At 34.5% G+C, this 21,866-nt stretch overlaps 1 protein-coding gene across 1 annotated transcript in view; it reads left to right on the top strand.

Moving 5' to 3' along the window:
* The first annotated feature begins 399 nt into the window (after positions 1 to 399).
* LOC121731059 (transcription cofactor vestigial-like protein 4) overlaps positions 400 to 21,866 on the top strand; it is a 58,226-nt gene continuing 36,759 nt past the window's right edge. The window contains exons 1-2 of the mRNA XM_042120378.1: positions 400 to 777; positions 16,424 to 16,527. Of these exons, the coding sequence (XP_041976312.1) occupies positions 16,431 to 16,527 (97 nt within the window). The 5' untranslated portion in view covers positions 400 to 777; positions 16,424 to 16,430. The remainder of the gene's footprint in view (positions 778 to 16,423; positions 16,528 to 21,866) is intronic.

Here is a 21,866-nt window from a genome sequence, read left to right as displayed (position 1 = left end):
ACTGTGTTACGGTGGGTGAGCACCGAGCACCGAGTGCTTCAAGTGCCGACCCTACTTTTCGCCTCTTTTGTGTCGATAACCCTGCGCGCATTCTACCATCACGCCTGCGCGAGTCTTCCAACGGCGGCATTAGACTGGACGCATTCCGATGCATCGCGAATTATGTTTCAACACTTTCTCGTCCGTGACTCGACCGCGGCAAAAAGTTAACGCATAAAAACGTCTGTTATAAAATACAATATTTTATTAAAACGTGACTCTTTCTACTCATAAATAGTCGTGCACTCGTTATCGCACGATTCGTACAGGTAGTCCAGTGTGCCGCCTCTCAGTCACCTGAGATTCCTTCACATAGATGGCAGCACTGTAAATATTTAACATTCCGCGAATTCCGATCGCCGTGGGCTCGGCTCAAATGTCAAATGGGACTATTTCGTCAACAGAGCCGCGGCGCGATAGTTGGACGCTGTAAAATAATAACAAATAACAATTACTGTTTATTCCAGATAAATGGATATAAAACTGTGACTATTGTGAGGTTATTTGCGTCGTAAATTAGTGACATGTCGTGTAAGTTACGCGAATGCAGCACAAAAACATAGCGTAGTTTTTGTGAGTCGTTTCTTATTGATTTTCGGTCCTTGTCGGTTTTATTACAATTGCAAAGTTTACTTACGAGCCTGAAAAAACTGTAACGTCGACTGCAAAGTGTTCTTAATAAGTTTTCAGTACTGTGATAAGTTTTAAATTTTATTGTTTTGGCCGAGTCGTGTGAACGTAAGTATCATTTGGTTATTGTTTGTTTTTATTTCAATTGATACCTACATTTTATATAAAATCATGGATTAGTTTGTATAATTAGCCTACCTTCGTCTTATTACAGTCTTTACCCTTATTCTTTATTATCTATGTAGGGTATGTTATTCGAATATTCGAATACTCGTTTTATTCGAATATTCGACGATTTTATTATTCGAATATTCGCCAAATTATTTTTCGAATAATTCGAATAGTAAAATTATTTTTTATTTTTGTTTAAAATGCTATCAAACATAAAATTAACATGGAATAAGAACATAATTAAGTTTATTTCAGAAAATAATATTACTTATTTATGAATATTCTACATCTTTAATGATAATATTATAATATATATAAATCTGTTTTAAGTCTAACTAATGAGTATACGACCATTCATCGTCGCCGTTGACCAAGTTTTAGTAACGTGTAATAAATTCATTTGCATGTTTTAGGCAAAATAACGATTTTGCCTAAAGACATAAAAATGAAGATATTATAAACTCCTTTCAGTCGTGGATTTCAGTATCGTATTCGTCAGTAATGGTCGCTCACGATCTGTATCCATTGACTTCTTTCAAGCATAATCACATGAGAAAAGTAAAAGGTGCTACGATCGAAAACGGTTTACACTTTACAGCCTTTTTTTTATTGCCCAGCTGTAACCTTAAAATATACATTTTTAAAGTTTTCAACGATAAAAATTAACTATGTCATTTACAAAGATTTATGTTGATAAAAGTAAAAATTTGAATTGCTTACTTCGTAGTATTAACAAAAAGAAACAAATATAATGACCACCAAAAAATGCTCTAATACCCTTAACTTGTTTACCAAAAAAAGATAATTACCACCAAAAAAAGAAAGTCTAAAATTGCAATACTACCAGCTATTTTAGTCACGGCTACACTTCAAATTGTAATCGAACGCCAAATATAGTAAATGTTCACCAAATATAGTAAATGATCATCAAGTATAGTATATGATGACCAAATATAGTAAATGATCACCAAAGCGAGCAAATCAATGCGATATTTCTGTCCCATAAAGTTAATATACCTATAGGTAAATTAACTTTATGTTCTGTCCAAATAAATTACTACGATTGACAAAAATGTGAGCATAATATTAACAAAAAAGTTTAATAACTCTATATTATATTATGTTATATTCAGCAGTTTGGACCTGAAGAGATAACAGACGGACACCTACCCTTTCCAATTTAAAATATTAGCATAGATGATGAGAGTTTTACATACTACATAATAATAAATGCGAAAGATTTTCTGGCTGTCTTTCTGTAACCTCTTCACGCCCAAACCACTGAACCAATTTTGCTAAAATTAGGTATGGAGATACTTATACTGAGTCTCGTTATCATTATTATAATATTATTATTATTTATTTACGATAGTCAAATAACGAGATATTGTAATTCTTTTGTTTCTCATTTTAAAATTAAAATGTAGTTGGTTTTTATTATTTTCCGGTTAGCAATATATTTTTTGGTTCATTTTTCTTTAATAGGATAGCAAAATGAAAATACTTTGGTTATAATTTTACATTAAAATGCTAGTATAATGTTGGAGATCATTTACTAATTTTGCTGATCATTTACTATTTTTGGTTTTACAATGATTTATTTGGAGTCATTTTACATAAATAGGATAGCGAGATGTTAAATCTTTGGTTATCATTTTACATTAAAATGGTGGTCTGTATTTTGGTGATCGTTTACAATTTTTGTTTGTGAAATGTTACTATTTCTGGTGATCAGTTAATTTTATGCCTTAATAAAATAGGTTGTACATTGTTGTACGAAGTTTTTGTTACTTTTGTTCAGAGTTTTCAGCATTTTTCAAAAATTTGTGATTATTCGAATAATATTCGAATTATTCGAAAACTTTGGTAAAATATTCGAATTATTCGAATAGCTAATTTGTCGAATAATAACATTCCCTATATCTATGTAAGTTAAGTTTAAGTAATGAAAATCCAAAAACTTAATGAGCTCTTAAGTAGGTAAGTAGTAATATACCTAATATTAGAGCCAGCGAAGCAATTTCGGCGGTTTTTAATTAGCTTAGCATGCAATATATAGACATTATATTCATGAAATATTCAAGAACAATGTATTACCTATACTTATTTATCAAAATAAGTACGTCGCGTACGATGCGTACCGGTTTGATTTGTGGACGCAAAAAATTCGCCGCCGCGCAGCTCGGGCGAGGGCACAGCGCGCCGTGGAATCTCGCTAACATAATAGTGAGGAATTTGTGTCTTATACCTCAGTTATACTTACCCTGATTTTAGTGCTACGACAACTCAATACCAATCAACTTGTGTTGTCCTCAGGTTGAGGTGCCAAGTAAGAACGTAAAGTATCTATTCGATCTAGTTTAAATTGCATTATAATAATATTATGTCAGTAACAATGGTCCTGCTGGGCGCTGGCTGCTTATTGTCAAGGGTCATGTGAGGACTTTTGATATTACACCCCCTATAAATTTACAGTGCTCAATGAGAGCCCTGGGAGAAGTTAGCGTTTTTGGCTTCAATCTATCAAACCCGTGGAATTTGAGAATCTTAATCCTTCAAACGGCAAGCCCCATTAGAGCACCGGTGATCGCGATAGCAATAGAATACAATTTAGCATTTCCAAGAATCCGCGATCGAAGAATATTATTAGAAAGTAGCAACCTCTAATCTAGTAGTGCTTTGAACTGATAAAAGGATTTTGTATCTCACTCTGTCATACACCCCGTAATCCAATTTACTGATCTCTTGCTATTCAACTTGTGATAACAACCAAGTCACACAAGTTGAATGTTTCGTAAAGGCCCAAGTCCAAATGTATCCTTCAAATCGTACGCGCATAGTTGAGGCGTTACGGTATATAAACGTTCATTTCCACACGCGGCCCCGGTGATAAGAGCCGATAATGCGCAGTCCGATTACCCAATATGACCCGATTGACATATCCACATGATGACTATGCCCGCATCATGATGTTGCCAGAACTGACAGATATGTAATGACAGAGAAATGTGGCCAGCGGATGTCTGGGCCCACGATATAAGGAAAGTAAAGGAGGATCGCCTTCAAGTAAAACAACTCTAAAGTCTGAACGAAATATAGATATCATTACCCGTGTCCTTAAATATTAGCGCAAGTTTGTGGTCGTGGCCCGAACCATTTAGGTTGGGTAATTGGGTTGCACCAAATAACTTTAACTATAACTGTAACTTTAACTATAACTTTAACTACAATGCAAAATGTCAAATCTTTGGTTAAAGTTAAAAATGGACGTCATCAAGACGCCATATTATTTAACCATAAGCAATAGAGCTCGAAAAGGCTTTAAATGCACGTGGCGAAAAAAGGAACTAACGCTGTCATTTTTTCACAAAAACGCGATTTTTTGACAGTTCTCCAGTCTCCTTTACCAGCAGCGCCCCCGCCCAGGTTCTTATAAAGCCTTGTCGGACCAGCAACGTCTTCTGTTAAATTCTGTGGTCAAAGTTAAGGTTAAAGTTAAATTAGCCTTAACTATAACCATATTACTTTGACCATAACTTTAACTTTAACCATGCCTCTGGTGCAACCCAACCAAAACAACATTAAAGTTACAAAGGCTAAGTGGCGACGGTCTCCGAGCTCAAATTCGCGCTAATTTTTTAGAGAAACCTTAAGAGGATACACCAGGGGCTAGAGAAATGAAAAAAAAGTACGTGTAATATCTATAGCTGTCTCCCTTACCTCAAGCCTATACCGCAGAACGCGATAGAGACAACTGCAGAAAATCAACGATTCGTTGTCCCCTGATTTCTTCTCCAAAACTTAACCGATTTAAGTACTTTTTTCATTAAACATTAAAGAAAGGCTTGAGCTGTGTCCCTATGTTTTACTTTTTCTTGAAAAATCTAGCCAAATTTGTTTTCTGGATGTTTGAACACAGCGGAAAATCTGGCCATATTTTTGGGTTTTTGAACGTTCATATCTTATTTAATAATTGAATTGTGAAAAAAAAGAAAACATAGGGACATTGTACTAGTGGCCGTAGATATTCAGGAAAAAAATTATAACTCTACTAGTATTATCCAGGGAGGAAACAGGGGACAACGTTTGTATGGAAAAAAGGGCGGTGTGGACTCCTCTTAAGAGCACAATGCTCTTGACATGTACATTGTACATGTTTAAACGGTAAGTGAAGTTCACACTGAAACGGTGATAGATTTACCCATAAAGTACCTCAAAAATATAATAGGGCTGATAACGCTACAACAGATCGCTTCTTCTTACGCCTTCTATCTACTAGCCAAGATACCGTATATCAAATATGAACTTCATTAGCTCAAAAGTTGAACAGTCTTCATGACGTCATGATCGGTCATTGACTTGATATTGTCAGTTTTTGTACGTGTATTATTATAGTATGAAATGTTATTCAGTACCATGGTACTTGCCAAGGATTATACATAATGTTTTATTACTTCAAGAGAAATCGAGGTTTGTAATATGTGCAGCTGGGTAAAATCACTAGGACATTAACGACGAACTAAAGCAATCTCCCTTCTCAGGGTTGTCACTTGTCTGTTCTAAACTTCAACTCTCTCTTGAATTGCATTGTTGCGATAAAATAAACTAGCTAAAAGCCGAGCTTTGTGAGGGGCTCGTGTCGTCACGCCTTGACTGACTGATATTAGATTAGCTAATATACTGATTACTGACTGACTGACAAGCACAAATCAATAAGCGTGATATAGTTTTTCCGTAAAGTGTACCACAAAATGTACAGGTTGTGGGATATACTAGGGCTCGCTTCGCTCGCTCTGATTAAATAATGTATAAAAAATAAGAATAAAGAGGTCTAGGCAATATTTAGAGTCTCGAGTCTGCCGCCACAACTCACAAGTGAAAATTTTCTCGAACAATTGCAGAAACATTAAACGAATAATAATTTAGCCTGCCCCATCGATTTTATACTTAGCGCAAGTTTATAAAAACGCATTACTTTGCCAAGTTTATGTTCATGATTCATGAATCATGTGACAAGAACAGTGTATAAACAGCAGTTCCAGAATCCAGCTTGGCAGAAAAACGTTGGCACCAAGAATACAACGGTCTCTCTATCTCTCTCAATAATAATAATAATAATAATGTCCAAAAACTTCGTAGTGCCAACCCTATTGTACTATAACATCTGTCATCCCCTTGCTTATAGCCACGTGCGCGTACGCAGCAGGGGCAAGACCCACCCTAAATACGGGTAACCGAAATCACACGATCGATTCCCTACCCTCTCTCTAGGGAATAGAGTGCAAAACAATCAAGCAAGCGTGTCCGTCTTAAAATAGATTATTATTTTTAAACATGGAATGTCAAGGTTCTAATGTGGAAGTTTGAGGCTAAAACGACAGCTGCATGCCTGGTATTCGACCATACTGCTGACACGAGGTTTCAAAGTATTGGCGAAATAAGTTATGAAATCATCAAAAATTTAAAAGACTGGTAGAATTTTAAATAAGTATAATATTATGTAGATCATATTAAAGAGTTCTGCTTTCACATTTGATTTTTAAACACTTTGAGCCTTAGGTCAAAATATACGAAAGAAAGTAATAATATGTAATAGTAAGCTGAAAAGTTATAATATATTTTGTAAATCAAAATCTATAACTTTTTAGCATTTAAAAGATATGCGGGACAATAGACATAAGCGGTCTCAAAAACTTGTGAGTTAACGTCAATATTGATTAAAAAATATTGTCTAATTTTTTTAATCAAAGCTAAAAAAAACTCCGTTTTTCTGAAAAGTTAACCCATACATGAATCCATATTATTATTACATATTGACATATTGTACAGTTTTAAACAAACAGGCAAACTTTACCTCTTTATAATATTAGTATGGAATATCTTCGAACTCGGTCTAGTAACGTCTCTACTCTCTAATTCAGTGGTGCTCAACTGGTATTGCTCCAAGGGCTATTTTGAAAATCCCGATAAGCCACGCGGGCACCACGAAGTTTAAAAAAAAATAAGCGGTATTACAAAAATAAAAAATGTTTTATTTCTGAGTAAATTTGAATAATTTTTTTTCAGAATGTCTACCTGATGCCTACCACCGGTTCGGGAACTACCCCGGCGAGAAGAACCGGCGTAAGAAACTCGCACGGGTCCCACTTTTAACCAAAAAATTGAGAGAAAAATTGTTCTTTTAAAATAAAGTTTACAATTTTGTAACTTAATATTATACTAGCTATTTGACCGAGCTTTGCTCGGTATTCGATAAAACACGAATAAAATGACATTTTCTAAAAGTGATTCCTAGCTAGTTCGATTTATCGCCCCCGAAACCCCCTGTATACAAAATTTCATGAAAATCGTTGAAGCCGATTCCGAGATTCCAATTATATATATATATATATATATATATATATATATATATATATATATATATATATATATATATATATATATATATATATATATATATATATATATATATATATATATATATATATATATATATATATATATATATTTTTTAGCTATGGGTGGATTCGGACCACGAATTTAAGCTAATAATTATTGTAAAAAACTTCTTTTAGTCTCATTTATTTATTTGTACGTCTGTACAAATAAATACACAGTACAAGTATAGTACAAGTATAGAAAAGTGGTTTCAAAAAGGAATAAGAACATTTTTAATAAAGAAATTACATTTCTTTCAAAATCATAAAAAATGGGAAACTTTAATAATAATAAGGTTTTAATTGCATAAAATCGTAAATTTTAAATATTCAAAAAGAAAATAATCTTTATAAAAATAATTAAAACTATAAAATTGTATAAAATCGCAGTAAAAAATTAAACAAATGAACAAGAATAATATTTAATGTAAATAAAAAAAAAATACATATAACTGTATAAAATCTTAGTCGAAAAATTAAAATAATCAAAAATAATAAAAAAAACAAAGTAGTAAAACAATCAAAAGGAGTAAAATTGTTATTATTATAAAGTTAATTTTAAACCCTTAATTTATTTCACCCGCTAATAACTCTTTTATTATGTTACCTATTCTTTTAAGTCGGGAATTTTTTGCGCCCATCTCGCATATTTTTACTTTAGTTTCGTCTTAAGACTTAAAATTAATATTTTTGATTTCTTAATTATGTTGAGCTTAACTGTATTTAAAGGAATATGTAATAATAGAACTATCTACACTACGGTTCGAATCCACTAATTCAAAAACATGTCTTCTCTGTTTCGAACCGCGGTATGAATCGGGTAATTAAAAGACAATCCTTCGCTGTTTCGAACCGCGGTTCGAAAAACTGTGGTGTGAACCAGCGACAGACCCGATGTGCCATCTTCTATGAAATCATTGACCTTATAATAAGCTTTGGCCCACAAACACTCTTTGACTACTTTTTTAAATTTATTTTTTTTACTCAAAGGAAACTAGGTAATATTTTAGTTATATTGTTTATTTAATTTATTTGACCAATATTGTTCGCGTGCGCCTAGATACAGGCCGCAAGCTACCAGGTGCCCACGAGCTACCGGTTGGCCACCACTGCTCTAATTATACTTTCTGTGGGTTCGCATTTGATAGGTTTCACTAGTCGTGCCTATGAAAATCGACACTTTAACACACACACTTGTCTATAATATGTAACCATCCTATTGTACTTCGTTGCTTCTAACCCAGCAATAATTATAATGTTTTTTTGATGGGAAGTGGGAAGCCTTTCTATATTACCTTTGTCTCGCAAGTCCCCTCTATGTAGAGGTACACAATTTACACTTTAAACTTATGTAACATTCGTTATATTGTAAATTCGGGTTATGTGTTAGCCTAGCTAGAGATCAAATATAAAAAAAAACTTATCCAATATTCATACAAATAATAGTTAATACTATATTAATGAGATGTTACCACTTTACGCCAAAATCGCTGAACCAATTTTGCTGAAAAGTATGGAGATACTTTGAGTCCCGGGAAAGGACGTATGATACTTTTTATCCCGGAAAAATTGGCGGTTCCCGTGCGATAAGCTAATTTTGGCGCAACTGCATTCTGTAGTAGACCGTGTACCATATTAGTTTTTTCGTAAAAAAAGTAACAAAAACATAATAGGTTGTGAAATAATATGTTGAGTAGTCCGTCACATTACTGTTCAGCAGTTACTCACTGGTCGATACATAATAACTAGTTCCTCTTCCGCCAAACGGCTACGTACTGTCAGCAAGAAAATGTTTGTTAGTCTTTATTACTTAGTTAATGGCTAGGATATTTATTAATTTATTACAATAGTTATGCTTTCCTAGTGTACTTACCAGAAGCCTCAGCATAATATGTAGAACAAGCAAAACTTTTTATTTTCCTAATTTTATAAGTTAGTTCATCTTACTTGGTAAACGCAGGAATAAGATGAGCTTGCAGAATGAGTACTGCGGGGCTAAAATGGTCGTATAGCAATTCCTCTCAATCAATTCACAAAATGAATTGTCAAAACTGTGAAAGTCACGAAAATAAAATTAGTACGAATATAAACCAATTGAATTTGTCAAACTCACGAATGTCAAATTAGTACGAACTTAGACCAATAGAATTGTTCTAAATTTGACATTCGTGACTTTGACAGTTTTGACAATTCATTTTGTGAATTGATTGAGAGGAATTGCTAAACGACCATTTTAGCCGCGCTGTAACGCAAGTATTGGAAATGTAGCGTACCAAAAACATCGTAAAAACCTCACTGATTGTCTTTAGTTTATAATACTTTGCGGCCTCATTTAGAAGTCAGAAGGGTAAAATAATTGAGCATCTGCAAATAATAAAGCCCCTTTTACGACCTACAAAATCCTTACCAAAATATACATCATCAGCGCTTAATTTACGCAATACCAGATGCTGCTTACAACTTCGCTCTTCTTTCGCTGTATTAATAATAATAATATCTATGGACGCTTCACACCATGTCAGTCTGGCCCCGTGCTAAGTACCTGAAGGACTTGTGTTACGGGTACCAGACAACGGAAATATATTTAATACTTTTTATACTATGTAACATATATTTAAGATTTTTATTATATGATACACGTATTTAATACACATCCATGACCAAGGAACTTTGAAAACTTTTTGTTCCCTCAGCGGGATTCGAACTCGCGACCCCCGGCTTGAGCTACCAACAGCCCACTAGGTACTACACTAGAGCTACAAAGGTCGTCAAAGTATATTTATTTATTCAAACTCAAACTCAATTTTTTTATTCAGAATAAATTTTTGCAAATGTTCTCTGAACGTCGGGTCAACACTGGTGCCTACCACCGGTTTTTATTCCAAATTTCATAAATCAGTTTTTATTTCACGCATGAAGAGGTATTTCCAAATTGTATATCAATTGGTTCAGGAGTTTATGGCATAGATGTGGTAACATAATATAAACATACTAACCGATAGTTGAATTAAGTCGGTAAAGTAATTAATAATAATTAAGTAGAATAATTTAATCGACGTATTTAATAGTTAAGTATTTATAGTTTATAGTTAAGTATTTTAAATTAATGTTATAGTTAAGTATTTTAAATTAATGTTTTAAATTTTATAAGTTTGTTAAAGTTTTTACGCTAAAAACTTTTTGCTGTCTGTACAACGTACATACTCGTGTATACCTACGCGTCTCCGCCTTCGGGAAAAATTCTATTGTGGTTATTGTACCGAATTCCACCAGTCCTCTCAGTCAACGCTCACCGCGACCTAGCAGCGCATTCACCTGACTTATAAATAACATCGTCTGCTTCATTTTTAAGGAAATTCTAGAATAGAATAATTATTAGAAATTAGAATATCGTCGAGGGGTATAATTATGCTATAGTTTGATTGAAGCGTTAGTCAACTTTTTATGCAAATTGTTCTATAGTCAGCTGACAGCTCTATTCTACATAGAGCTGTCAGCTGACTATAACAGTTTATCGGCTTCGTCCGCAGGACCGCGAATAAACAGTATCCCCTTCGATCACTAAGTATCCCACATATTAGATCGTTTCTTCAATAAATTCTGTTTATGAAGAAACTGGGGGATGAGCCAAAATCTTCTCGTTTTCGCTTCGTTATACAATCGCCGATGAAAATGTATGGAATTGACATAAGCGTTTGTGAATATGACGTTGACGTTCGACTCGTCTTATGTCAGTTCCATACATTTTCAGCGGCGATACTATAACGAAGCGAAAACGAAAAAGTTTCGGCTAAATGGCTGTACTCTTATTGATAGAAGCTAAAAACTTCTTTAATCTAAAATCTATCTTTAACTTTAGTTTATCTTACAATTCATTGAAAGGTCCTAAAAATCATTTTCACTTTGGCCCATGGTAAATTGGTAACCATCAACCATGAGACAGTGTCCTTCGCCGAGCACATCCATAACTAAAACATACCGAGTGCTTGGCTGCGAGTACTCTCTCGCCACTTTACTCGGCAGGTGTAGTAAGGCCCTAAGTTCTGCGGTCGTGTAGCACGCGTTTCCCGTAGTCCTTCCTTCCTTCCTTCAGGAGCAGGAACACCGTTGGGGTTTTAGTGGGTAGTCCCGGGTGCGTCTTCCGTCCGCCCCGGGGATGCGTCAATGCATTCCCCCAACGAAAAAAAAGAGTAGGGCCCTAAGTCGACGGCTTTCATGCAAGACAATTGACTTGTGATCGCCTGATTTGTCCATCATGGAACAACATGAATGATCCGTATTACATACACATTAATCTATACTAATACTATAAATGCGAAAGTATCTCAGTCTGTCTGTCTGTCTGTCTATCTGTCTGTCTCGCTTTCACGCCAAAACTACTGAACCGATTGTAATTAAATTTTGTACACAGATAGTCTAAAGCCTGAGAAAGGACATAGGCTACTTTTTAACTGGAAAAAGGGGTTGTAAGGGGGTGAAAATGCGTAAATTTGGTCAAATTAAGTTAGTTCCAAAAACTCAAAATAGATGGCGCCAAGAGTCCCCTAGATCGCGCTATCGCTTGCTCATGCGTATTTCTATAAGAGGTGGTACCATGTTGATTGCGTCTTTCGATTCTTTCGATTGCTATAAGTACACGTTATTAACTAATAACTCACCTACCAACTTAGATATCAAATTCAAAAACAACAGCGCCAAAACTACTGAACCGATTGTAATGAAATTTTGTACACAGATAGTCTAAAGCCTGAGAAAGGACATAGGCTACTTCTTACTGGAAAAAGGGGTTGTAAGGGGGTGTTTATGCGTAAATTTGTTCAAATTAAGTTAGTTCCAAAAACTGGAACAGATGGCGCCAAGAGTCGCCTAGATCGCGCTATCGCTTGCTCATATGTATTTCTATAAGAGGTGGTACCATGTTGAGTTAATATTTGCGATTCTTTCGATTGTTATACATGTTATTAAATAACTCACCTACCAACATAGATATCAGAAAGTCTACCAATAATAAATAGTTTATGGGCATTGGGCAAAGCTAAGGTTGTGTAATGCATTATGCAGCTAAGTTGTGTAACGCTAAATAAGCTTAAAAATTTGGTATAAAAAAGTTTAATTAATTTTAAAAAAAATCATATTATGTGCACACTAAACGGCTGTTTTGGGTATTTTGATTTAAGGGGTACCAGGGTTTTAAAAAGCTTTTGACACCAATTTTGTTGACACCGCGCGCTATAAACTGAAGTCCACGCGGACGAAGTCGCGGGCAACAGCTAGTCTTATATATAAAAATGGATTTTCAAATGTGTTGTCGCGCTAAAACTCGAAAACGGCTGAACAGATTGGGCTGATTTTAGTCTTAAAATATTCGTAGAAGTCCAGGGAAGGTTTTAAAGTGACACGAAGTTCACCGGGACAGCTAGTATTAAATAGCGTATGTTATCTTGCACCGTATAGTCAACAGTTTTCTTAGCTTTATCAGCATCTTAGTCAATGTAGATTAGTCACTTTCTACGAGATGATTTGTGATTGTGACTCACATTTCATTCATACTTCATCACTGCTTTGTAAAGTATACTACAGAACAAACATTGATGAAAATGGTAAAACGACTAAAAGTCTAGGAAAATATTCACATTCCTACATATTATGGAGTAAGAGAATCAATCAATCATCAATTAGTGAGTCTTTTTGCTTGTTATCAATAATGGTAACAGCTAGGCACTTAATTTTTTACAAAGGCCTTAATTATATGTGTACTTTAATAATTAATAATAATATTTTTAAAATATAATAAAAATTTAAGGTGACAGCTAAGTAATAATGGTAACAGCTAGGCACTTGAAATTTACGTAAAATCCTTATTTGTATGCATAATTTAATAATTGATAATAAAGTAAAAATAAAATAAATAATTATGGGGGGCTTCTATACAAAAAACACAATTTTTGGCCTATTTTTGCTCTATAACAGTCAAAAACCCTTAGAAAGTGTCCACAACTGCTCTACATGATACCTCGAATCTTAAAAAATGTAACTTTCATTAGATAGAGTTCAGTCTTCTAAAATAATTAGATAAAAATTCCTGCAGAATGCCTCATGTTCGGAATAGAAGAGATTCTATGAATACCTGGCATTGTGTGCTGTCATTAAAATTGGTAGTTATAACTTATAGCCGCTCGCGGTATGTGTGGTATGTCCTTAATTGTGTTGATAATACGTCATTAACGTTATCATACACTGTGAAGTGTGAATGCGCTATTAATTTAAGTGTTAGTTACATAGGTAGTAAAATATAGTCTAGTCAGGAGATAAACTTATATTTGTATGAAATTACGTGTGAAATTGCATGTGTTTAAAAAAAACTCCGCACTTCTTATCAAATCTTAGCGTCAAAATAAAAAGATACATACAGCCGAACGTATTACCTCCTCCTTTTTGGAAGTTGGTCAAAAATAATATAAATAGAATTTGATTCGATTAACGGCCGTTCCCAATATTTGATCTATCTCTGGTTTGACATACAACCGATCGCAGCTAACATTGAATTGACATAAAATATATGTCTCTAATGTCTAATGTGAGCTATTCCTATCTCTAGTAGGGCAAAACCAGAGATAGATCAAATATTGGGAACGGCCGTAAGGGTTTAACGTCAAAAACTCTACACATCTAAATTATTATGACAGCGAAATATGTTTCCATCTGTTACCTCTACGCTCAATAATCAACCTCAGAACAGGAAAATAAGTAAAATCTGTGGTAATAACTAAACCGATTTAGATGTTTTCAATGTACAAACTGTCAAGTTTATATGATTTTTTTTACCTTGAATAGGGCTCTGGGCCTGTTACTATTCTGCCTACAGTACTTGTTATTTGCCAGTATTATCACACCATTTCAACAAGATATATATTATTTACCTAATCGTATGTAAACATGAATATTTGATCAGGAAATGGCAATATTTACAGAATTCCGGGCTTATCAAATATCATAATATGCTCGTATTTAAATTGACATTTTCGAAGCGCGTAACGAGTTTTGAGGAATTTCGATGTAATAATATTAGTCAGGCGCTGTTAAGCATTAGTGTCCTAACTCCTAACCCACAATTTTTTTTGTTGTTCAATTTTGAATGCAGTCTTGTTCTAAATCATCTAAACAACATAACTGCATTCATAAATCAATACGTAATTTTTTTGTGGGTTAGTACACGAATGCTTAACAGCGTCCAGTTATAAGTACCAAATATATTTATGTAAACGGTAGAAATATTTGTTATTTGTATGGTATAAATATTTTATTAACACTCTTCCCTTCTGGATATTTTTGACTGTAAACTTTTAGGACCATCAAATCAAAGTATTAAATCCTTTCTATCTCTGTTATCTACCACTTTCAAGATTTTTCGCAAATAAAATTGTTGTCGTCTTATCGAAATGAAGCTACTCACAAAAAATTAGCTTGATAGTAATAAAAAAATTGTTCTACGGAACCCGGACTATTGGACTTTGAAGTAATAATACAAGCTAACGATCAGAAAGATCACCTGATGGCAAGCGATTATAGAGCTATCCTAGGACACCGACATCTCCAGTTGACTGTCAAAAATGTTACATAACGGATAATTTCCTGTGAATTAAGATTATTCGTAAATGACACATTGTTCTTATGAGATAACATCGGCCGCTTGTGCCGAAGCATATTGATGATGATGAATATGAAATAGCTACATATTGGCGTGTTTCGTGGCCCACATTGTCGTGCCAGTAATCAAATCATGTCACATTTTTATGAACCGCCAGCATTGGCCGGCTTCCCGCGGTATGCTGCATCATCAGCATCATCGTGACGTCATTGCGATGTCACAAACCGGGAATGCCATTGACATTAGTTTGATAGTGTCAGCTCAGTCATCATGAATGTTCCAAAACGATTCACAAATGACAAAATTTGGAAGGAATTTTGTGACTATAAGTAACATGTCACCAGTCACACAATGGATATCAATGGTTCAAACCATTGATATCCATTGTGTGACTGGTCGGTATGGACCATGTACCTACAATAATTATTATTATGTATTTAAAAACTTAGGTTACTTATTTGTGGTGTAGAACACTTAAATTATAATAATAAAGTTAAATTTAGTTTATTATAGTAAGTACATAATTTAGATTACAAACGATTTTAAATATGTCAAGTCAATTTAAAAAGTTTCTAATAGTTTTTAAATTATATCATTCAAACAACATTAACTATGTTTTCATCGCTCTATTAACCAGGTATTTATTTACCGTTGCATTATTTTACTCGGTGCATAGTAAGCACAAAAGTAATGAACACCACAATAACAATTAACAGAACTTCATGAATCATGTCTCTCAAACTTCAGATTGTGAACAATTTTCGACTAGACGTTGGACAGATTATTTTTTCGCGGGCGGAGCGGTTGGAAAAAGCTAATCTCTTATAAGGAAAATCATGATCTGAACTTCAGTTCAGATCATGATTTTCCTCCGCCCGCGAAAAAATATCCAACGAGATACTACTCTATATTTGTGACAAATTTCATAAAAATCAGTCTAAAGTCTAGTCTTCGCGACTCACAGATGACAGTACATTTTCGACTAGACATTGGACAGACTTCTTTATGTCGTCTGTCCAACGTCTAGTCGAAAATGCGGCATTTCCGTTCCGGTATGCGCAACGAAAACCAAACGTCGAGCCAAATCACTCTCATTCCATACGCCTTACTCAAACAATATAATATTATTGCGAACCACAAATACCTTGCAACAACAAAGAAACTATGGAATACTACAAATTCCATACTTTACAAAGTTTTCCTACGTATTATATTAATAATGTAAATACCGCGTTGAACCATATCTGCAGTTGTTGCGTTCACTTCCACTGTTTAATTTTTTATTTTGATTTTAAATAAATAAAATATTTATTCCAATTTCAGACAATTCATAGCCACATGAAGAACTAAAGGAAATAAGGAAGTCGGTTAAAAATAAAAAACAATTTTTAGGCAAATTAGTGTACTTAAAAGAAAATTTGGAAAACAATCGAGTGGCACGTAAATGTTTTACTTCAAATTTTCTTCAGACTTGTGACGTTACGTTTTTGGTTTCCAGAAACAAAATGGAGAAAATGGAATCAGCGCTAGACGTGTTATCCAGAGCGGCGACCATGGTGCAGCCGTGTCCAGCCTACCCTGCCAGTGACTCTGATGGTTTTGGTAAGTTTCTTTTTAAATTACTTAGGGGCTGTTTCAATACTTATGTACTGATAAGTACCAGATAGGCTATACTCTGCCAGATAAGTTGTGAATAGCCTATCTGGCACTTATCAATAAGGCTTCATACAAACGAACAACACTTGTTGACGGCCTGTGAAACAGGCCTTTAATAAAACTTCACGATCAATGGCAAAATGTGAAATAATTAATTAACATAACACGAAATGTTTTTTAAAAGTTAAAGTTGCAGAGACTATAAGAGTTATCGTAGATTTGGTAGAGCATACCTTTAAAAACTTATCTTAACCATTTGTGCTGTCAATCAGTTGACACTAAAATCGTTAAATACAATTAACAATACATACTAAAAAAAGTTCTAAAAACAATGTAAACAACAGATTGTTGTAAATGGTTGAAATAGCTGTAAGTACTTCATAGATAAAGCATAATGACTACATATAGCTGACATAGCACGCGCCAAGCGCTTTTCCGAGCTGACTTATGTTGGTCATTAGTCAACTAACAGCAATAAACTAATAACCCCAACTCACTTTAATATCTTCAGATTAACCTCCTAAACGTTTGTTAAGTGACTTTCTCCATTTTCTGGCACGTGTCGTCATGGTGATGTAACCGAATTCCAGTGACACTCCATATTATTCAAAATTCCACGTGTTTGACTTTGACCACGTCCTTGACTTTTCAAAAATAAATTCCTTTTTAAAATTCAATTGTCAAAGATGACGTGTGTAATCCGTCAGCTTATTCCATAGACGTGATAAGTTGTTATTCATTTGAAATTTAAGTTGCCATTCAAAATTTGAAATTGTTTCAAATTTCACGTTTTGAAACGAGTCCTTAATTTTTTACCTGTCAAAAATTTCTTTATTTTTAAATCCCGTTTAAAGCCAATAATGAAATACTCAAAGCAGATATGTTACTACCGCGCGCGTTGTGAAGATTCAAATACGGCCCAATTAGGCCGTCTGTTGTTTAGTCTGCATCGAGCGCAGTCACGAAAGTGCCGCGTCTTGTCTTACCTAAATAAATTGAAAATGACGTCGTGGGCGTTTCGAAAATGTACCAATCATGACTCAAAAAAGAACAAAACACATGGAATCTCTTACCACATGTCTTGATTGCAATAAATACCTCGATTATTTACATTTTCAATAATTTTTTCGAACAATCTGGAAAAAATCGAATTTTCGTCATAGCTCAGGCGAAGAAAGAGACAGCGATACGATTCGACGTTTAAAAATAGAACTGTCTCGTTTATGTAAATGGTTTTTCGCATCTTTTGTTTCACTTATCTGTCAAATTGTCAATGTTTGCAATTTTGAATTTGAAAATTGTTCGGAAGAGATTTAAGCCGGAAAATAGTATAACGTAACAGATCTGTATAAGTAGAATATCATTGTTTAAAGCTTAACTTTCCGGCACGCCCGCACGTGTAAAGATAGTGCAATTTAACCGAAGTACTAATATTAGTAATACATCAACTAAGGTGCATTGGGGTAACTTCGGAAGAAAAAAAAAAGGGGGATATTCCGAAAATGGCAAATAATTACCAAACAGAAAGTAATTTTGAGCTCTGGCTACATTAACCGAGACGCCAATTTAATCACCTCCCCCACTTCCTTTCCCTCGAGCCGTCAGCCGGCAGTGTATGTGCGCTAAGTTCATTTTTTCGCGCCAAGTGCAATTTTATGATTTTTTTGGGATTATCGAAATTATCGAAATTACCCCGTATTGTTTTACACAGAAATTAGGTAAGTTACGTAATATTTTGTTTGTTTTAAAGAAGCTTTGACGTTTTTTGCTTTCCTAAGAATAGGTTATGTTGCTCTAGCTATGATTTTTAATAAACATTCGAAATAACCCCAGTGGGGTAAATTTGTTAACGAAATTTCCCCAAAAATTTTTTCATAGTCTTTTGCAGGGGTGCGCAACATAATATAATATTCCGATTTGATGGTCCTAAAATATGGATTGTTCTATTTGTAGGACAAGGTTACTCTTGAATTATATAACTATAATAACCTATCATTATACAAAAAAACAGCTTATTAGGGTACCGTTTTAGTCGTTTTAGTTCACTAATCAACAAAACTTAGTTGACTACGGAACCCTAAAACGCACCCCTAACCAGCTGATTTTCTGTATATTGATAGGTTAATAGTTCTTTCTCTGTTAGCTACCACTTTCGTTGGCTTTTTTATTGTTCTTATTCTATTTATTTCTTTGCTCCAAATGTTGAGGACATCTGCATCCCCGATGGGGTAATTTCGAAAATTTTTCGGTACAAAACTTAGTTTGGTGTCTTCTATGGCTTGTATGCACAATGTTTTTGTATGGGGTAAAATAGAATAAAAATAAATATGTGCCTTAAATGTATTATTACATTAGGTCGTGTTTCGGCTGATATTCGAAATTACCCCTTGAGTATTCGAAATTACCCATGAAAAGAAGAAATAGGGTTATATTTTAAAGGGGTAGTTATATCAGAATCCGTAAATACTTTTGAACGAAAAAATATACAATTCACATGGAAATATGTTTATTATAACTAAAATGTTACAGTTATAGGTAACAATATATACAAATTCGTCTTCTAAACTTGAAACAATGACACAATATACTCACTCTTCCAAAAACTTTACGAAATTGCCCCAATGCACCTTATATATAATTATATTATTATAATATGTAAGTATTACTAATATCATATAAATGCAAAATTGTCTGTCTGTCTGTTACCTCTTAACACCCAAACCGCTGACCCGATTTTGCTGAATTTTGGTATGGGGATTGAGGATACATCATACATACTTTGAGTCCCGCACGCTAAAGAACATAGGATTCTTTTTATCCCGAAAAAGTGTAGATGTATTCCCGCGCGGTAAACGAATTTTGGCGCAGCAGTGTTGCTTGCGTTATCTAGTCTTTTGATAATTTCATAAAGTATACGTAGTACTTATAACTCAGTGATTGTTAATAATATGGTTTTAAACGTATTAAAAGAAGCGCTAGAAACTAGTACCTAATCAGTAATCAGTAGATTTACGATCTCGTAACATGTTTATATCCACAGAATATAGTGATCCATGGAATGCGGTTATTATACGTAGTGACTAGTGAGGTGACGTAAATTAATCAATGAGGTAATGAGTCGTCAGGAATTCGTTACCGGTGCTGGTGTTGCCACTCCAAATAAGCGCTTTCATCGGATGGATTTGTTAATCCTGCTTATGAAGGAATATCCGTTAGGTTATGCTGGCTTAAGGAGTGATGGAAAATCCGCCTCCATACAATTTGTATGGAAGCGGATGCGCGTATCGCACACTGTGTCGGGGCGCAGCGGATTTTTGCGATGAGCCCCGGCACGCTGAGCCCCGGCACGGCCCGTCTCAGTGTGCTCACTCCTTTAGGCTGTTTCAAGATTCAAGGCTATTGAGCCGACCGATGGCTCAATAGCCTTGAATCTTGATTAAAAAAATCCTGTACAGTGCAAAGTAGTAATGGATCGAAATTTTATAAATTAACAGTTTCGTCAGCGGTATTATAAAAGTAATAAATTGGACCAACGACGATATTTTGATAATTTTCTCGACAAATTATTACCCAGTTTTGGTGTTGTGTAAGCATTTAAAAAAAGTTCTTTTAAATCCAATAAAATACTAATTCTTTGTCAGTTGCTTTTTTATTCTCAAGTGTCAAAGACCTATAAAGTTGTCAATTTCTACTAATATCGGTTAATTGGCAACACTAGGAGCTATCAATATGCGCGGCCTTGTGGACGGGTCACATTCCAGATTCCAGCTGACATTGTTCACTCGTCAGCTGCGGGGATAAAAATTCCACGGAAAGGAATTCCCCGATCCAACTATTGATATTATGTTTATGACTTAACACGCACTGTTGTTATGTAATTGCATTATTATTTATCCCCTTTGGGACTTGGGAAGTGGAGGTTTGATTTTTTTTCAAACATTTACAGCGGTAGATTTTTCTCACCCATGGGCCATGGTACACAATTAGAGCACAACAAAAATCAAATTATGTAAATAACATTTAAAAAATTCTCATAAGAAAATTGCTAATGTCGGCACAGGGTTGATATTTAAAAAAAAACTGAAAATTTTACTTGCCTTGTTTAAATTCTGATCTATCATATATTCAGATTGATAAAAATATCTACAAATGGACGTACCGAGGGAGGGGCAGGGGGGGCACCTGCCCCCCCTGGATCATGTTTAAGTCCCTACTAAGTATATTATCTAGTACTTTCATCTATAAAAATGATGATTTTTTGCCATTTTTTTGCAATACAAATATGAATTATAAATTTTTTATTCTTTATAAACACCTAGCTTATAAAAAATCTGATTTGGCCCCTGGGCCAGCCCAGAATCTGCGTAATTTGCCCTCCCCCCCCTGGCCCAGACCCTGGGTAATTTGCCCCCCCCCCCCCCTGGCCCAGAACCTGGGTAATTTGCCCCCCCCCCCCTGGCCCAGAACCTGGGTACGCCCATGCTAGTGTGCTTTAGCTCGTAGTTTTATTATCAGCAATTTCAGACGTAGTTAATTTTTACTAACCGACTTCTTTAAAGAATTGCAGTGCTAAATAATAATACATACTTAACACTTTATGTCGAATTGTCGATACCGCACAAAACGCAGTGCATAGTAGTGCCTGGCATAATGGTAGTGCTAACTTTGCAAGGCAATACCACATCCTTGAAATTTGATTAGGAGTGTGTGCTAGAAATATAAATGGACATAATTTCAGCTCACTTCTAGTAAACACTAAACACAGGCATGGATTTAGTACTATAAATGGATTCGGTAAATATATATCAATATGTATGAATCCTTTTATTTTTTTTCTTTTCACATAAGTAATATTATTATTTATAATTTACATAGGAGAAATAAATACGAAATTTAAATATTTGAATACCAGCTATATAATATATTATATTAGAGACAGCATGGTCAGTGATCACCAATCGCCATAAAAGCGGTTTCTTTCTACGGAGGAATTATTCTATTCTTTCTTTCCCGTTTCTAATGTGGCTATGCTAGCCTGCTGAGAAGATGGCGGACCTACATAATTTGGTGGCTTTATGTTAAACCCAACCGACAAAATATTATAACGACTAGTTAATATTAAATTGCCATAGCTAGACTATTAAATGACGTAGGTCCATCATCTGCCTATGAATCAATTATTTCTTCAGTGGTACAATGCAATATTCTCTATGTATTTTTTTTTTTTATTTCTGTCGTTGGCCGTTTGCTACTTTTAACCAGTTGTTTTATAACTTCAACCTATA

This window comes from Aricia agestis, chromosome 10 (genome assembly GCF_905147365.1).
Source record: "Aricia agestis chromosome 10, ilAriAges1.1, whole genome shotgun sequence".
Lineage (NCBI taxonomy): Eukaryota > Metazoa > Arthropoda > Insecta > Lepidoptera > Lycaenidae > Aricia > Aricia agestis.
This window is presented reverse-complemented; position numbering and strand designations above follow the sequence as displayed.